Raw genomic sequence first — 18,364 nt, forward strand, 5'->3', positions numbered from 1 at the left:
CTGTACTTCACAGCAAAAGATGCAAACTCAGCAGCCTGCAACAAGTGCTTTAAGCTGATACTGTGCAAAGGAGGTAACTCCTCGAATCTGATGAAACACCTGGCGACGCATAGCGTTTTTTTAAAAGCCGAGAAATGCACCGTATTTGATAGCTTGCTGCAAGACCTCACACCGAGCGCATCTACTGCGGGTGGGTTGCCTGTTATCGGAACCGGAGTTAGCAACATCCCACCAAGAACCTGAAGAGGAGAGTCCTGGCCCCTAGCCCTGCCAGTGTAGCAGAAATGATGAGGATGATGATGCAGCAGCAGCCGTTCTTCTCTGCGTGAGTAGCTTAATGTTGTTCGTGTGTAATTTACGTTGAGTAGGCTAACCACGTTATTACATTAATGCATGTAAGGTGAACTAGCAAACATCATCATAGCTACATGCGGCTGTCTTCTTGTTTGATGGCAGATACTCCCTTCACCCTGGCCAAAAAGGCTAAAATGACCAAAGAAAAAAGAGGGAAACAGCTAAACATGAGGTTTTTGGATAAAGTTTGTTTTTTCCATTGTTTAAGCACTGCTTCCAGCCAAGAGTGATACCATATATGCCCCATAGCTGCAGAAAAGGCTAACATTGTTATCTTTTTACAAAAAAACAGCTGAACATGAGAGGTTTTTGGACCAATTTTGTGTTCTCCATTCTTTAAGCACCGGTTCGAGCACCGGCACCGTTTCAAAAGTACCGATTTGGCACCGGTATCGGATAAAACCTAAACAATACCCATCCCTACTAACCACGTTATTACATTAATGCATGTAAGGTGAACTTGCAAACACCGTCGTAGTTACATGCAGGTGTCTTCTTGCTTGATAGACTGATACCTTATATGCCCTATAGCTGCAGAAAAGGCTAACATTGTTATCTTTTTACAAAAAAAAACAGCTAAATATAAGAGGTTTTTGGATAAAGTTTGTGTTCTCCATTCTTTAAGCACCAGTTTGAGCACTGTTTAAGGACCGGCACCATTTCAAAAGTACCGGTTTGGCACCGGTATCAGATAAAACCTAAACGATACCCATCCCTATTTAATACAATTAACCACTTAAGCCCCAACGCACCCTGATACGGGGGCAAAAGGCAGGAGATCAGTTAGGGTCTGAGGTTAAGAATATGGTCTCTCCTGAAATTCCTCCTGTACCAATCTATAATAAATCTGATTGCAATGAATTTTTCGAACTATTTGTTAATAAGGTCGCTGCCATCAGGTCTAATATTTCTCCATCATCCTCTCAGCATCACACTGACACTTTGCTTGCTTCTGATACCTGCTCCTCTTTTACTCCTGTTACCTTACAGGACATCAGTGCTCTGCTTGGTTATATGAAACTGACTTCAAGTCACCTTGATGTACTTCCTCCATCCTTTTTCATTAGTGTGTTTGACTCTATTGGCCCCTGTATTCTGGAAATAATTAATACTACTCTTTATACTTGCTCAGTTCCAAGCTATTGTTGAACCTATATTAAAGAAACCTAATTTGGACCATCTCTTCCAAGCAGTTACAGGCCAATATCAAAATTACCATTGGTGTCAAAGATCTTGGAAAAAACGGTCGCAGAGCAGCTTAACAATTTTTTGGAGAAAAACAATGTTCTGGACATTTTCCAGTCTGTTTTCCGCAAATTGCACTCCACTGAAACCGCATCATTTAAAGTGTCTAGTGACATTCTGATGGCAGCAGACTCTGGAGAGTACACCGTTCTGGTTATATTGGATCTCACCTCTGCTTTTGATTAGAGATGGACCGATCCGATATTACGTATCGGTCCGATACTGACCTAAATTACTGGATCGGATATCGGAGAAAAATAAAAAATGTAATCCGATCCATTAAATATCACGAAAGCACCTCACAAAACTTGCAACACGCTGTAACTCACCTCAGAACGTTAGCACGTCGGAGCAGTATGCATCACGTGATAGAGCGGCTGTGGCATGCGGGACCTGTCGGTGGTCTGGATAGCATGTGGAGCTTCGCTTAGCAACCCCGCATTTCATCTCCGACAAAGTTATCCCCGAGAGAAGTAAAGCAAGTGTGTAAGTCCATCTCTGAATGTTTGTAAAGCATTCCTGCGTTAAGCTTAACGAGCGACTGCCTCTCGCTCTCCGGCTGCTACTTCAATCATGAAACTGCTTAATGATCAGCTGATCGGCTTTTCTGTCGCGAGTCCGTGTCTCTTGTTTGCTTTTGGCCCACTTTGCACCAGACAGAGGAAACCAGCGGCTGAACAACAGCAGCACGTTTAAGCTTGATCAGCTGTTGTTAGAATTTATTTATTATTACTTTCTACTCGAGGATCTTTTTCTACGTAGCTGACGGCTGGTAACTGTGCAGGGGCGGATCTAGCAAAGTTTAGCCAGGGGGCCGATAGGGCATTAACAGGGAAAAGAGGGCACAAAGACATACTTTTCTTTCTTATTCTCATTTAAGATGTCTCGCTTTTAATTATTTAATATTTATCTGAATCTTACACCCAAAGTTTTAATCTGATGTAAAATGTATAGAAGTCCATTATTGTATATAGTAACTGTTAAGTCTAATATACCCTAGTAAGCTATAGTACTTTTTCCTTTGGGAAGGTACCATCTGTGCAGTCTGCAATTTTGTTGAAGAAAGATGTTGAATCTATTTAATATTTCTTGAAAAATAATTGATTTCTGTGTATTTTTTTTCACACTGCATCAAATTAAGGTTGATTACGTCGATTAAGCATCATGAGGTGGCGCGTGAGGGGTGGTTCCCTATTTTTTATTTATTTATTTTTGTTGTTGCTGGGAGTTGGAACCCTATTAGTTAGGTTGCTTAATATTTATGCTAAGTACTCTTTAAAATACCAGAATAGGGAGGATGGTGTAGGTTTAAGTTTATTAGATTGATCAGTATTGCTGAACTATGAAATATTTTTTTTTGCATACAGGTATAACAGAATAGCTTTAGTGTAGTTGTTGTTTTAAACTTGAGTATGAACTTATACAAAATGCAGCAAGATATTTAAAAAACAGTTTTGTTGATTAAAAAACACTATATCGGATTCATATCGGTATCGGCAGATATCCAAATTTATGATATCGGTATCGGACATAAAAAAGTGGTATCGTGCCATCTCTACTTTTGATACTGTTAATCACAGCATCATGATAAGTAGGCTGAAGGACTTGTTCAGGATTACTGGTGTTGTTTTAAAATGGTTCATGCCGTATCTATCTAGGAGAGATCTTTTACTGTCTGTATGAATCAAGTGTTTTCTGAAACATCAGTTCTCCACTGACTCCTTTAAAAAGCAGCTGAAGACATTTTTATACAAACAAGCTTTTAATTAGGCTACGTCCACACGTACACGGGTATTTTTGAAAACGCAGATTTTTCTATGCGTTTGCACCTTTCGTCCACACGTAAACGGCGTTTTTGGTCACTGAAAACGGAGATTTTTAAAAACTCCGGCCAGGGTGGATATTTTTGAAAACTCAGTTTTTGCCCATATGGAAAAGAAATAGTAAAAACTTATATGTGATTACTCATGAAAGTGGCCACTTTCATGAGTAAATCATATAAGGATTACATGATTTACTCATGAAAGTGGCCACTTTCTCATTACTTTCATAAATTGTTTTAGTAAGTATCCAAAACATACAAGTTTCATTATATAATTTTTCAAGGGATCTTATCTGTTTTCACTCTTATATGCTTTTCATACAAGTTTCACACAAGACAGATACAAACTTTATAAGATTTATATATCTTTTCCATATGGGTGCATTTACGTGTGGATGAGAAAAACGCAGAAAACACAGCGTCAAAGGTGCGCACATTTTTTGACGTCACACTGTGCGCCACGTTATTGTTTCGGTGAAATGAATTTCTACAATACTGTTAATTCTACTCTCTGCAGTGTTTAAATGCTTACATATACACACAGTTACTGTCCGTCCACACATACGACTCGGTTCTGCTTCTATGCCCCAGCTTTGTTTACTTTTTCCCACCGAGGCTTCTAGACTTCTGATTGGCCAACATTTCTGCACGGTTAGGAATATATATCGCCACCTGTTGCTTTGGCATGTTCATAGCAGCGTTTTCCTTCATTTCTGCCTTTATGTGTGGACGGGATTATTTTTTTAAACGAAAACGGAAAATCTCAGTTTTCAAAAATACCCGTGTACGTGTGGACGTAGCCTTAATCTTTCACTGTTTTATATTATTTTATTTATATTTCTGGTTTTATCGTAAAGCACTTCGTGATTTTTATGTGTGAAATGTGCTATATAAATAAATGTTACTTACTTACTATGTATAGCACACAGTAAAAATTGCCAAATTTTACCTGACAGATTATGAAGTATTCCTCTCTGCATAAAAGTTTAAAAGACAAGTAAGGTTTCCGCTTTTGGTTTGAAACTACTCATGCACCTATGCGGGTGGGGCGATGGGGGATTCTCCGGCTGGCTGAAGCGGCATCTAATAACCAACTCGCAAAATAAAACAAAATAAAAACAAACCAACAAACATGAAAACACCAGACATTATGATACAGACTTATAATTTGCACCGATGTTTTTCGAAATTCTATACGCGAAAAGTGAGCGCAAGAGCCCTCGGTGCACCCGCTTGCTGCTGTGCTGAAGTCAAAGTAAACTTTATTGTCATCTCCACTATTTACAGTACAGTACTCAAAATAAATATGTTGCCCTATCTTACCGTAATCATCTTAACTAAACTTTACTTAATTTTTTTTGAGGCAACGAGTTTGCGTACTTACACATGACTGACTAAGTATTTTAGGCTTTAGTTTACTTCAGCCATATTCCATAGATATAAGGTATCATACAAAAGTAAAAATAGCTTCAAATACAGTCATGTCAATAAAAGAACATGACTTTAAGGACTTAACAACATTAGTTCAGTTATAGTACACCAACATCTCTTATACATTAGCACTAAGGCAACACTGAATGGTTTTTGTCCATAAAACTACTCATCTAAGATTACCACAAAGTAAAAGATCTCTCAGTAAAATTATGCAACATTTTAGGCACTATTGCCCCGATCAGATCAGTGAGCTGAGATTTTCTATTCTAAACATGAACTACTGTTACAGCAACAGATATGGACTACTGGTGCCCCACACAACAACTCAGTGTCCACTATGTGAAGGAGCCAAACACATGCCTGCTCCTCTCGTTAATCTAGAGCACCAAAACATCAGTCAGTCACCTGTGACCTCGCCGCTTCACCTCTGTCTGAGCTACAACATGGCAGAGCTGCCTCTGTCACCTGATAAATAACAGTGAGACATTCCACATACATGCAGTCACACATGCTTCAAATACAGTCATGAACCAACAAGTCATCATCCAATTCCACCTGTGATCTTGTATCACCATTACTCTCTGAGCTTTGTGTTGGTTCTTCTGTCACCTGACAAATAGGACAAACATGACAATAAGAATAAAATGTGGAGCTGCTTCAGTGTTTCTGTCAATTTGTGCAGATCTTGACTCATCAGTAATGTTTGTAGGCTGAGTGCATTTTTAAAACAATTTGTGCAAACTGCACTACAAGGTGGAATATTTGCAAAATCATGACTACCTTATGATATTTTGTCTCAAAAATTAACCCTATGAATATGTCAGTGCCATTAGGATGAAATTATTGTGTCACCAACATTATAATGTTAGTCATATAATTTTAACAGCCTCTGTAAACTAATATCCTGGAGAGACTGCCGTTTTCTCTGACAGTTTCAATCAAAATTAGAAATGCTGCTCTGAGACTGAGATAACTAATAGTGCTGCCTGTTGTGCAGTTAGTTTCCAAAACACGTTATTCATTTCATCGGGTTTGTTTTTCATTACTCGAAGAGATCAAATTATTGGTGGGGACCTTCCGTCCATGCCAAATCTACGCCCTTGGCTCCACCCCCACAACATTACTGGCCTTGTGGATCAGTTTATTTAGTCTGTTGGCATCTGTGCCCCTCAATCTGCTGCCCCAGCATGCAACAGCATACAGGATAGCACTGACCACAACAGAGATACTACAAGAAAACATTAATTAGTAGGGATAGTGTAAACGTCTGTTTACGTTTGTTAGCCACTTGGCTATGATAGTAAACAGTAGACACTGATGTAGCTGACTGAATCTTTTGGACTGTGTTCAGCACAAAATTAATTAGTCAATGTCTATTGTTGATTTGTCCTATTCTCATTGTATGACAAATTATGATGTCTGTTTGTTAGCCGTTTGCATACTATGCATACTCTCTCTCTCTTCATATATGTGTGTGTGTGTGTTTAACCATGCTTTAACCTTCTCTGGTTCACTGGTTAAATTCAGTATGGTTCTGACAACAGTTTTTACTATAAAATATGTTAATGTACAATCCTTAATATGTTTAATGTGTGGGTGTGTACTGTGGGTTTAAATATTAAGCGTATTTGTTCTGTGGACATCTGATCATGATGATGCACAGATGAAAGAAGTGCGCTCTTGAACACCCACAGTACGATTTCACTACATATCGTACTGTGTATGACTGTGTACGTGACAAATAAAAATTTGAATTTGAAAACGAGTAGCTATGGAAGGACCAAACTTTTTACCGAAAGGTATTGCAATACTAGGACCACAAATTTAGAGAGTAAAAGTGTCATAAAAGTTATAGTTTATGGTCAGAAAAAAAATTCTACAATGTCAACATGTTAGATATTAAATTGACAAAAGAAGAAAATATGACAAAAAGAAGATCAAGAGTATTCACATGATCATCAGTGAGGCCGTTGAATACATGTCGAATAAAATCAAAAGATTCCCACAGCTGTTTTTTTCAGTGCCCATGAATATTAAAATCCCACAATATGCAGTCATGCATTACTGTTACTGAGGACAAAAGATCTGAATTCTACAATAGAGCTTTTATTTTTGGTGGACTGTAGATGAGAATGAAAAGCAGCGGGGTCATTAATTCAGTACTAAAAATAAGTGATTCAAAACTTATGGAGTTCAGAAGCAACAGATGAGCAGATGCTTTGAACTTGGCCGCCCACCTCAGAATAAAATGCCCTAGGTTTAAATTCTGTCTAACAGGGCTGTCAGGACAGAATGTAAAAGAGCCGAGCACAGATGAGGTGCCATTAGAGTTTTTAAAATCTCGCCAGATTAGATTCTAGTACTAAGACAGCTGAAAAAGTGGAAATGGATGGATGGATGGATGCCTGATTTGATTTCAAGAGGGGGCTGGATCTGCAAAGGCAACATATTTTCACTTCTATCTTTGTTTATTAAGGAAACTTTTTATATAATGGGTGATTAAGTTCTCAGAATTGTAAATGTGAGCCTAGCTGCTGGTATAGCAAGATACTAACCCCATGTTTGCCTACTGGTGATGGTCAGAGGGCCCGGTGGCGCCAGTGTCCGGCAGCCTCGCCTCTGTCAGTGTGTCCCAGGGCAGCTGTGGCTACAATGTAGCTACAATGTAGCTTGCCATCACCAATGTGTGAGTGTGTGTGTGCATAGCTGGACTGGCCATCGGGCATACCGGGCATTTGCCCGGTGGGTCGATGGTGATTTTTCGTTTTTATGGGCCGGTGATTTTTTTTAATTTATTTATTTTTATAACAGTATAAACAATGAAAGGTGGTGGATTGGCCAGATGCTGGCAGATGTGTAAAAATAACTCAGTTGTTTGGTGGTGGCTATGGCGGAGCTGCCACAAGAGGCCAGGTGGATGAGGGAAAGGTGAGGCAGGAGGAGGAGAGACCCGAGGCAGCCGCCGGGCCGAGTGTCAGGTGAACTGAACTTCAGGTAAGAAGTTATAACCTTCAGTCTGTCTGGGTCAGAAATAAACCAAGTTTAGGTGGAGTTTATTTTCGTTGTGCTGACTTTTTACCGTCAGTTACAATAACTTGTACTGCGTACTAGCTAGCATGACGGAGTTTCTACAGCTGGGTGGGTGCTATGTTACTGATAGTGAACTTTATTTTATTCATAAGGTTAGTTAGTAGAGTTTCCAACGGTGCCCTAAAAAACGGAATTGTCCCGCATTCAGAGAAAATATTACGCGTTTCGTATTGAGGTGAAAAGGAACACAGTTTGTCCCGTACTTCAGCCAGGATGGAAAAAGACACAAAGCTGGAGTTTTTCTCTGTCTTTACGCTGTCAGCTGTCTCTTCTTGTAATCGGAAGGTTGCCGGTTTGAGCCCCGGCTCCGACAGTCTCGGTCGTTGTGTCCTTGGGCAAGACACTTCACCCGTTGCCTACTGGTGGTGGTCAGAGGGCCCGGTGGCGCCAGTGTCCGGCAGCCTCGCCTCTGTCAGTGCGCCCCAGGGCGGCTGTGGCTACATTGTAGCTTGCTATCACCAGTGTGTGAATGTGTGCGTGAATGGGTGGATGATTGTGTATAGTGTAAAGCGCTTTGGGGTCCTTAGGACCAAGTAAAGCGCTATACAAATACAGACCATTTACCATTTACCATTCTTCTCTCATTCAATCATGAAACTGATCAATGATCAGCTGATCGTCTCTCTTGTTTGTTTATCGCCCACTTTGTGCCAGAAAGAGGAAACCAGCGGATGTCGCGCTAAACAACAGCAGCACGTTTAAGCTTGATCAGCTGTTGTTAGAATTTATTTAATATTACTTTCTAGTATCAGCTGATGTTTGCTGGAGCCACAGCTGTAAAAGCTGCTGGTCATGATGTTGGTTTGGTTATCTGGTGAGAGGGAAACATGAAGATGAAACCAGGAGATGTCCTTACTGAATCATCAGAGCTGAACAGGTGATGGAGAAACAGGTTTACCTTTTAGGTGACATGAATGAGTTGAAGGGAAGTTATGAACTGTTTCTGAGAGACAAATAACACCAGGATCCTTTTCTAAGTAGCTGACAGCTGGTAACTGTGCAGGGGCGGGTCTAGCAAAGTTTTGCCTGGGGGGCAGGTGGGGCATTAACAGGGAGGGGGGGGGGGGGGGCCACAAAGAAATACTTCCTTATTCTCATTTAAAATATCTCGCTTTCATTAAATAATTCTCTGAATCTTACAACCAAAGTTTTTATCTGATGTACAATGTATAGAAATCATACATATACCAACAAGACTGTACATCACTGTCACAACAGCGTTTGTTTTCATTCAAAGGCTTTATGGCTTTAATACCTGGGGGGCCGGTCTCTAGTCAAAATGCCCGGGCCGATTTTTTGTCCCAGTCCAGCCCTGTGTGTGTGAATGGGTGAATGACTGAATGTAGTGTAAAGCGCTTTGGGGTCCTTAGGGACTAAGTAAAGCACTAAACAAATACAGGTGTGACATGCTATATCACACAGGAGTTACGGTAAATGGTAACATTTACCGTAACTCCTGTGTGATATAGCATGCAGTAGTTGACCCATTCTTTAAAACCCCAAATTTCAAGTGCATGTTCTGATTATTTAGATTAGATTAGATTAGATAGAACTTTATTAATCCCTCGGGTGGGCTCCTCTGGGAAATTCGATTTCCAAAAAGCACAGCACCGACAGAAGTTCCAGAGTTACAGAATATTATATATATATATATATACACACACACACACACACACACACACACACACACACACACACACACATATATAAACACAGAGACAATATAAATAAAATATACAAAGGGGATAAATAGAATAAATAGGAATAAAAAATAAAAATACAAGTGAATTGCACATTTCAAGTATTGAGTCTATTGCACTGTTGACTATTTACAAAAAGTATTGCACAAGGTATTGCACAGTGGGGTGAAGAGGCACTACAGCTTAGTTGTTCCCCCCTCCTTTGTCCTCCTGTTTCCCCTCCCTCTCCCCTCCAGAGAGGAGTTAAACAGTCTGATGGCGTGTGGGACAAAGGAGTTTTTAAGTCTGTTAGTTCTTGTCTTGGGGAGAAGCAACCTGTCACTGAACAGACTCTTCTGGCTGTTAATGGCCGTGTGCAGAGGATGCCCAGCATTGTCCATAATGTCCAGCAGTTTCTTTAGTGTCCTTTTCTCTGCCACTGTCACCAGAGTGTCCAGCTTCATGCCGACCACAGAGCTAGCCCTCCTGATCAGTTTCTCCAGCCTGGATGAGTCCTTCTTTGCTGTGCTGCTCCCCCAGCACACCACAGCATAGAAAAGTACTCCAGCAACCACCGACTGGTAAAACATCCTCAGGAGCTTCCTGCAGATGTTAAAAGACCTCAGCCTCCTGAGGAAGTACAGTCGGCTTTGGGCTTTTTTATACAGGTGCTCTGTGTTGCATGACCAGTCCAGTTTATTGTCCACCCACAGCCCGAGGTACTTGTACTTGTTGACCACCTCCACCTCCTCCCCCTCTATCTGAACCGGCAGTGGACCTGCTCTAGACCTCCCGAAGTCCACAACCAGTTCCTTAGTCTTTGAGGTGTTGAGTTGCAGGTGGTTTGTGTGACTCCATGCGACAAAGTTCCTCACCAGACTTCTGTACTCCTCTTCCTGATCATCCCAGATACACCCCATGATGGCTGTGTCGTCTGCATTTGTCAGCCTATATCAAAACTGACATTTTTTTAGGGTCTTTCAGAGTACAGAGTCTGTACTTTTAAAAGTAACAAACAGTATTCTACTTGATGCTGATTCTAGTGGCTGTTCTGTCTTAGCTCTTAGCTGTCTAGGATTTGTGTGCTGTCTGACACTGTCAGCCATGACTTACTCATTGGGTGCTTGGAACACTGTGCAGGAGTCAAGGGTATGGTTCCTAACTGGTTTCAATCTTATATTAAACAATGGGCTTTCTCATTGGAAAATACTCTTCCACATCAGCTGTTGAGACATCAGGAATTTCACTGGGGTCTGTCTTGGATCCTGTTCTTTTCTTTTTTTTTTATTTGTACATGATATTATATGCCAACATAACATCCCTTTTACTATTACCATGCCATGTGTGGGATGTGTTGTTACAAATGATAAACAAAAGTGGTGTGTAATGTGTAAAAAATGCTGAAACACAAGCAAATGTTGTGCTCTGGAAATATAAAGATAAATGCTTAATATATGCTTTCATTTGGAAAATGTCCTTTCTAATTGCTTTATTAATTATTACTGATGAGTCAATGTGGTTTCAGGCTTGGCTTGTACTCCTGTATCTGCTTGAGGCAGAATTAATATGTACTATTTTAAATACTTTTAGCAAAGTGATACATAATAAGTGATATTTTAACAATTAATCATATCATTTATCTGCAACATGTTCATATATAAAAAGAATCCTAAAGTTGCTCAAACTGCAGAACTGATCTTTTTTTTTTTTTGTCAGATCTGTTTAGCTCATGCTTGTAACATTTTTGTGACCATTTTCTGACACTTGATTAGTTCATTTCTCCATTCAGCTGTGGGAGAATTGCTCCTGGGCCATTTCAATCACTTGACTTAATTCTGTTTCATTTGGCAGCAAATCACAATATAAAAATCTCTGCACACTTTTCATAGTAACATTCCAACGTCATAGACAGAAATCCAGTGCTTGAATTTAAGCAAGTTCTGGGCAACAATTGAGATTAAGGCACCTGAAACAAGGCTAGAAATGCAGTTATACAGTTATACAAGTGCCTCTGTAAAGATGGAAGGCCACTGGAAACAGTCTGTCTCCAGATGGGATTAGCTCTTCCCAATTCCCAGTGCGCAGAAATGCTATTTCTTCCACTAAGATCGATGCATTGATGAATTAATAAATAATTATTAATAATAATTTAAGGGCTGGATTGTGTTTGTTCGAGGCTGCATGTAAGTACTGACATAGTAGAGAAAACATGGCTGCTAGCTTGCTGCTTGCATTTGTCAATTTGGAAGAAAATTTTTAGCCTTTGCCCAAACTGACTGACTACTGATTAATATCGATTGATTTACCTCCAATTTCTCCTGCTTTATTTGATACTATGCACTCTTTTCTTCACTGTCACATTTTTAGACACCGCCAAATTCATCTGCCCTCCGTTTGTTAGCATGATAAAAATGAAAGAATACTGCTGGCAAGTTATTAAGAAATGCTCATCAATCACAATGGAAAACCATGTAAAGACTGGCAAAGATCATAGGAAAAAACAATAAAAAGTGTGTGAGGTAAGCTTCACTTATCTTTAGTGGAGGATTCTGCTAGAGAGATAAGCACCAAATTTGATTCCTCCAAAAATAATTTCTTCATTTGTGGGTTTGATGGTGGTGGTGGTGGGTGCGTTGTCCTACTCATTTAGCCTACTTCTCTTCTGACAAAGTGAAGTAGGCTAAATGATCTCAGAAAGCATCACATCATGTTGTGATCTAAAGAAACTCCAGAACAATTGAGAAACAATGTAATTGATATCTATCAATCTTTAAAGGGTTACAGAGCCATTTCTAAGGCTTTTAGACTCCAGTGAACCACAATGAGAGCCATTATCCACAAATGGAGAAAACTTGGAACAGTGCCAAAAGTACTTGAGAGAAACCATCGATGACTCATCCACGAGATCACAAAAGGAGTGTTTATGATTCAACAATAAGAAAATGATTTGTGCCCCTGCATCAGTTTGTGCCCTTAATCTCAAACAAAACAAAACTACATCAGCACGTAAACCAAAACTCTGAATGGCTCAGAAAACAAAATGAAGGTTTTGGGGTGGTCTACATGAACTCTCAGTTTAAATCCACGACCTTAAACAGGCCATTCACACTTGAAAATCCTCCAATGCATTAAAGCATTAAAACAATCCTCCAACGAAGAATGTGCCAAAATTCCACTGTGATGTGAAAGACTCATTTCCAGTTACCGCAGATGCGTGATTGCAGTTCTTGCTCCAAGGCAGGGCACAACCTTAATTAGGTTCAGGGGGCAATTGCTTTTCACACAAGGCCATGTACTATAGACATGGAGAGCTTTTTTCAGTTAATAAATGCATCATTATTTAAAAACTGCATTTTGTATTTAATCAGGTTATCTTTGTCTAATGGTAAAATTCTTTTTATCTGACCATAGCTTGTAACAACCCTTTTGGGTTATAGCACCACTAGGGGGGTTGCCCTACTATTGTAATAGCTGTGAGAGTCTCCTAGTGGGTGTGTATTGTTCGTGGCAGCCATTCCATGCTGCTCGTGTTCCATTCTAAAAGAAACACCGTACTGTTGTAACAAGCTGGCACCGGCGATACCAATCTCAGCGCATGTATGACGGGCGAGTACAGCCGTGGAGACCTGGCTCATAATGTAATGTTGCTGACAGCGAATAAAGGTCTGTTATTGGATTTAACCGACTGGCTTCGGGTTATTTGGCTAACCACCACACGTGCGCTGGTCCTGCTAGCTGCTCCTTCCTCGCCAGACTGCTGTTACAAGCTGTGAAGGGTTTAGGTTTCTCCACATCTCTACACGGGAGTCTTGCATATAAAACCAACTTCCCTGTTTGCTGTCAGTAGCTGGTATGAAGAGGTGGTTCTCTTTCTTAGGTTGTTGATAACAGTCGAGTCCAAATGCCATCTGACAATATAACAAAGAGCTTCTTTTCATGTCAGGAATGTTTAGCTTCCTCAGTCTACAAATGGCCGTACATATTCAATGACTGAGATCAGATGACTATGTAGGCAGGTCAACAGTCCTTGGGTTTCTTTAGTCTTCAGGTATTACTTCAGAGTTTTGTCCTGCTGCTATGAGAATCTTTTTCCACAAAGATGAAACCAGAAGATAATTATAATTATATAATTCTACAGACAATTGGTCTGCTTCTCTTTCTGTGCAGCTCAAAAGTAGTGGCATGAACTCTTGCCAGGTCCTTTTTGCATGGGTTTGTATGGTAAATCCTGCTACTGTGGCTTCATCACACATTAAAGCAAACACGTTTGTTAAGTTAAATTTTAATTCTCAATTGGCCACTCGTTTGACGTATATTAAATGATTAATGTGTATAGAATGAAATGCTCTATTAAAATATGATTATGCGTTATCAGTGATAAAGTTGGAAAGTGAGTAAGTTCAATATATTAGTCTTCTGATGGTGTGGTTTTGGTCTACCTGATCTTGCTCTGAATACAGTTGACCTCAGCTGTGAAATTGTTGATGCCCCTTTAAAGTGAAGTCAAGTCAAGTGGCTTTATTGTCACTCCAACTTTGTGCAGAGGTACAGTACTCAGTGAAATGAGATAACGTTCTTCCAAGACCATTGTGCTACATATAAGGTATAACGTACAGAATATACAGAATAATATACAGACAATCAACACAGGACTACATAAAGTCCAAGTGTACAAAAATTGCCAAAAAAACCCCAAAAGACACACAGACACAACAGTGTAAAGGTAGACTGCAACAATAACAGTGGGTTGTGCAAAAGACTGAGCATTGTTGCAAAAAGTCACTTGATGTATGAAGTGTGTGTGTGTGTGTGTGTGTGTGTGTGTGTGTGTGTGTGTGTGTGTGTGTGTGTGTGTGTGTGTGTGTCAGTCCAGTCACTGAGCCACCCTCGAGTCTGATGGCTTGGGGAAGAAACTGTTCCCCCAAGCCATCAGTCTGGCTGTGAGAGCTCCAGTACCTCTTGCCAGAAGGCAGCATGGTAAAGAGCGTGTGCGAGGGGTGCATTGGGTCCTCCACAATGCTGGTGGCTTTGCAGAAGCAGCAGGTGTGATAAGTGTCTGTGATGGAGGGAAGAGAGTTTCCAATGATCTTCTCAGCTGTTCCCACTATCCGCTGTAGGGTATTGCAATCCGATACAGTGCAGTTACCATACAAGACAGTGATGCCGCTACGCAGGACACTCTCGATAGTCTCTCTGTAGAAGGTGGTGAGAATGGGTGGGAGATGGGCTTTTCTCAGCTTTCGCAGGACATAGAGATGCTGTCGGGCCTTCTTAGTTATGGAGCTGGTGTTGAGAGACCAAGAGAGGTTCTCTGCCAGGTGAACACCAAGGAATTTGGTGCTCTTCAACCACCACAGAGGATCCATCGAAGTTAACTGGACAGTGCTCTCCTGAAGTCAACAATCTGTTTTGTTTTGTCCACCTTCAGAGACAGGTTGTTGACTCTACACCAGTCTGTTAGCTGTTGCACCTTCTCTCTGTATGTTGACTCGTCGATCTTGCTGATGAGACTCACCACAGTCGTGTCATCAGCGAACTTGATGATGTGGTTCAAATTGTGCATTGCTGCTGAGTCAGTAAAGTGAACAGCAGTGGGCTGAGCACACAGCCCTGAGAGGCTCCAGTGCTCAGTGTGGTGATGTTGGTGATGCTGTTACCGATCTGGACTGCCTGAGGTCTCTCTATCAGAAAGTCCAGGATCCGGTTGCAGAGGGAGGTGTTCAGACCCAGCAGGCTCAGATTTCCAATCAGGTGCTGAGGAATGATTGTGTTGAATGCTGAACTGAAGTCTATAAACAGCATTCGTACATATGGGTCTTTATTGTATTTTCCTAGGGTCTACCTTACAATATAAAGTGCCTTGAGGCAGAGCTACTGTTGTTGTCATTAGGCAAACTGCAGTGGGTCCAGTGTGGGTGGCAGCCGGGTCTTCCTTACGAACACGTCATTCTGAGCGTCAAAACGTGCATAGATGTTGGAGAGGTAGGGAGACGTCACCATCACAGGCAGGTGCCATCTTCCTGTAGTTGGTGATGCCCTGCCACATGTGCTGTATGTGACGAGGTGATGGATTGTAAGTGTGAAAACTATCAACTTCATTAAAAATAATGGTGTGAATTCCAGATGTTTTGCTAAGCTTTGTGAGGACATGGAAGCAGATCGTGTCTAGCTGCTCTACCACAGTGAGGTGAGCTGGCTTTCAAGAGGACTGGACCTCAAATGTTTGTTGGAACTGGGGAATGAGATCGTTTCTTTTCTCACAGAGAAAAAAACATCTCCTCTTGCACATGAACATCTCACTTCAAGGGAGAAACAGCAACATGTTTTTTTGTTGCAGACAAAGTTGAAGCTTTCAAGAGGAAATTGCTTTGTGGACTGAGAGGGCCCAGGAAAAGAGGATGGACATGTTTCCACTTTTGTCTTACATCTTGGAAAACTCTCCTCAGGGGAAGATCAGTGATCAGTCTGTCAGCACCTTTCACAACTGACAGAGAAATTTGCTAAATATTTCCCTGAGGAATCCAGAGAAGGACACATGTGGATTTTGGACCCATTTTCTGTGGAAGTCTATATGATAATTGTGTTTTTCTAACTATGGTAACTGAGGATCAGAGGTGTGTCAGGATAATGAAAGGTGAAAAATGAGAGGGTCTCCCAGTGGTTTCCAGACAAGATCAGATTAACTGATTCGGTTTGATGAGTTATAGAGCAAAAACCTGGTTATTGAGTGCAATGGCAGGTATGGGAGGTTCTAGCATGAATGGAAGGGCTAACATTTAAGGCTTGCAAAAATAAACCCTGAAGCCAATGATCGGGCCAACTGGCTTCCAGTTGTACAAATCAGTGACAAACTTTGCTACACTACGTTTTGCCCTGCCATAAATTTAATAATTGGCCACGCTGCCCTCAGAGACTGGGTGAGTGAAAAATAAGCTTCAGCCCATGCCAGCGTCTTTCTCCTCAGCAGACCTACTAAGTGGGAGAGTTTAGCAGCATTGTCAAAGAAAGAGGCGATTGGCCGAACACAAGTGAGCACTGTAAGAGAAAGCCCTGTACCGGCCCAACTCACCGGAAAAAGGTTTGAGTGTTGAGGTCACTGCATCATGGAACACAGGCATGGTTTGCAGAGACCAGGGCAGAGAAAAGTGGAGCGTCTTTCTCAGGAGCAGCAAACGGGGACTGTGCTGAGTGTACTGGTGGCTGATTGGGGGTGGGAGTGATGTCTGAACAGAGCTTTGGAAATGTGGATAGGATTTCCTACTGTCTGTCACTGATTGATTTGCACCTGATTTTGCCTGAAACTGCAGGATTTGCTCGTGATCACCAATTATTGCTCCCTGTTTGGAGATCACTGTCCAAATTACGTCTGCTGGATCTATTTTTTCTGCCAGTTTGTACTGTCAAAGGCGGTCAATGGTGTGAAGGCAACTGAGGGAGAGGGTGGTTAATTCCAGAGCTGAGTTAAGGTTGACAGAAGGTGAGTTTTCAGGAATGAAGACGGGAAAAGAGAGGCTTCGGTGAGGGTGACTGAGTGAGAGTCTGGCTATTTAGTGTTAGCCGTTAGTAATGCCGTTACTTTTAACGCTGTTAATCCCATCACTGGTCTTCAAAATCGCCATTAAATTGAAACCAGAGGTTTTGTATTAATGTTCTGTAGAAAACAGTTGGACTGAATTCCACCTGGTCCTTTTTTACTAGTGTGATAGGTAACTCTGTTGAAATTGTTACACTTTTTTTTTTAAATTTATGCTAAGACTAAAATTTTCTTGTTATTTTTTTGTAATAAACAAGCTAAGCTTATCTACTCTATTTATTCTTCTCTTCAGGTACTGTGTATGATCACAGCTCCAGTCACCATGATTCTGTCCTCCCAGCAGGATGCCTCTTTCGCCTTCGCCTCTTTAGCCATTGTCTTCTCAGTCTACATCACCCTGGTGGTTCTGTTTGTCCCCAAGGTAAATCCATCTCACACCTCTCTTCATCCCATACCTGCAGATTAAACTAGCACATTTAGTGTAAGACCGGATGAAAATCCATTAGCATGGACGGCATCTGAGATTGCATGATATATCACCTGAGGGTCTGCTAATTGGGTGAGTGTTGCCGTGTCAGCATCACCAATTCAGATCTTTAACAGTCTACTCTGGCCAATCAGCATGGTGCTGTGTCTCTGTTCATATTCCTGGAGTGCTGTTAGTTTAGGGAGGATGATATTAACTAAGTACACAAATATCACGTCCATACTTGCCAAGTAAATCAAAAAACATATTTTAATTAGTAAGAATGCGGTCCCATTCCTCTCTGATAAAGGATTCTAGATGCTCTGTAGTCCTGGGTGATCTTTGTTAAATCCTTTGTTTCATAATGTGCAAAATGTTTTGAGTTGGTAAAAGTTCTGCAAAAGAAGTACCTATCAGCAGATGGACTCTTCTACAGTACTACAAAGCCCTGCTGTTGTAATAGATGCACTATGGAGTTTTCATGTATCACATTAAAAACATTTGCACAATTTGTAGATGCGGCGCCTGATAACACGTGGTGAGTGGCAGTCAGATGCCCAGGAGACCATGAAGACAGGTTCATCCACCAATAACAATGACGAGGAGAAGTCCAGACAACTAGAGAGAGAGAACAAGGAACTGCAGAAGATCATCCAGGAGGTCAGGCAGGCCCTTTTCTTATCCAAGTGTTTGTTTCATTTAAGCTCTTCCTCTGTATTTAACAGGTTAATGACTCAAAT

General features: G+C 41.0%; 1 protein-coding gene across 2 annotated transcripts in view; it reads left to right on the forward strand.

Annotated features, from left to right (window-relative positions):
• gabbr1b (gamma-aminobutyric acid (GABA) B receptor, 1b) overlaps positions 1–18,364 on the forward strand; it is a 121,112-nt gene that overhangs the window by 95,026 nt on the left and 7,722 nt on the right. For both annotated transcript variants that reach the window (XM_085261961.1, XM_085261962.1), the window contains exons 16-17: positions 17,451–17,579; positions 18,141–18,284. In XM_085261961.1, the coding sequence (XP_085118087.1) occupies positions 17,451–17,579; positions 18,141–18,284 (273 nt within the window). The remainder of the gene's footprint in view (positions 1–17,450; positions 17,580–18,140; positions 18,285–18,364) is intronic.

The sequence above is a fragment of the Mchenga conophoros genome, linkage group LG22 (assembly GCF_057382185.1).
Source record: "Mchenga conophoros isolate Kocher_MC1m ecotype Shallow Benthic linkage group LG22, M_conophoros_male_GT1.1, whole genome shotgun sequence".
NCBI lineage: Eukaryota > Metazoa > Chordata > Actinopteri > Cichliformes > Cichlidae > Mchenga > Mchenga conophoros.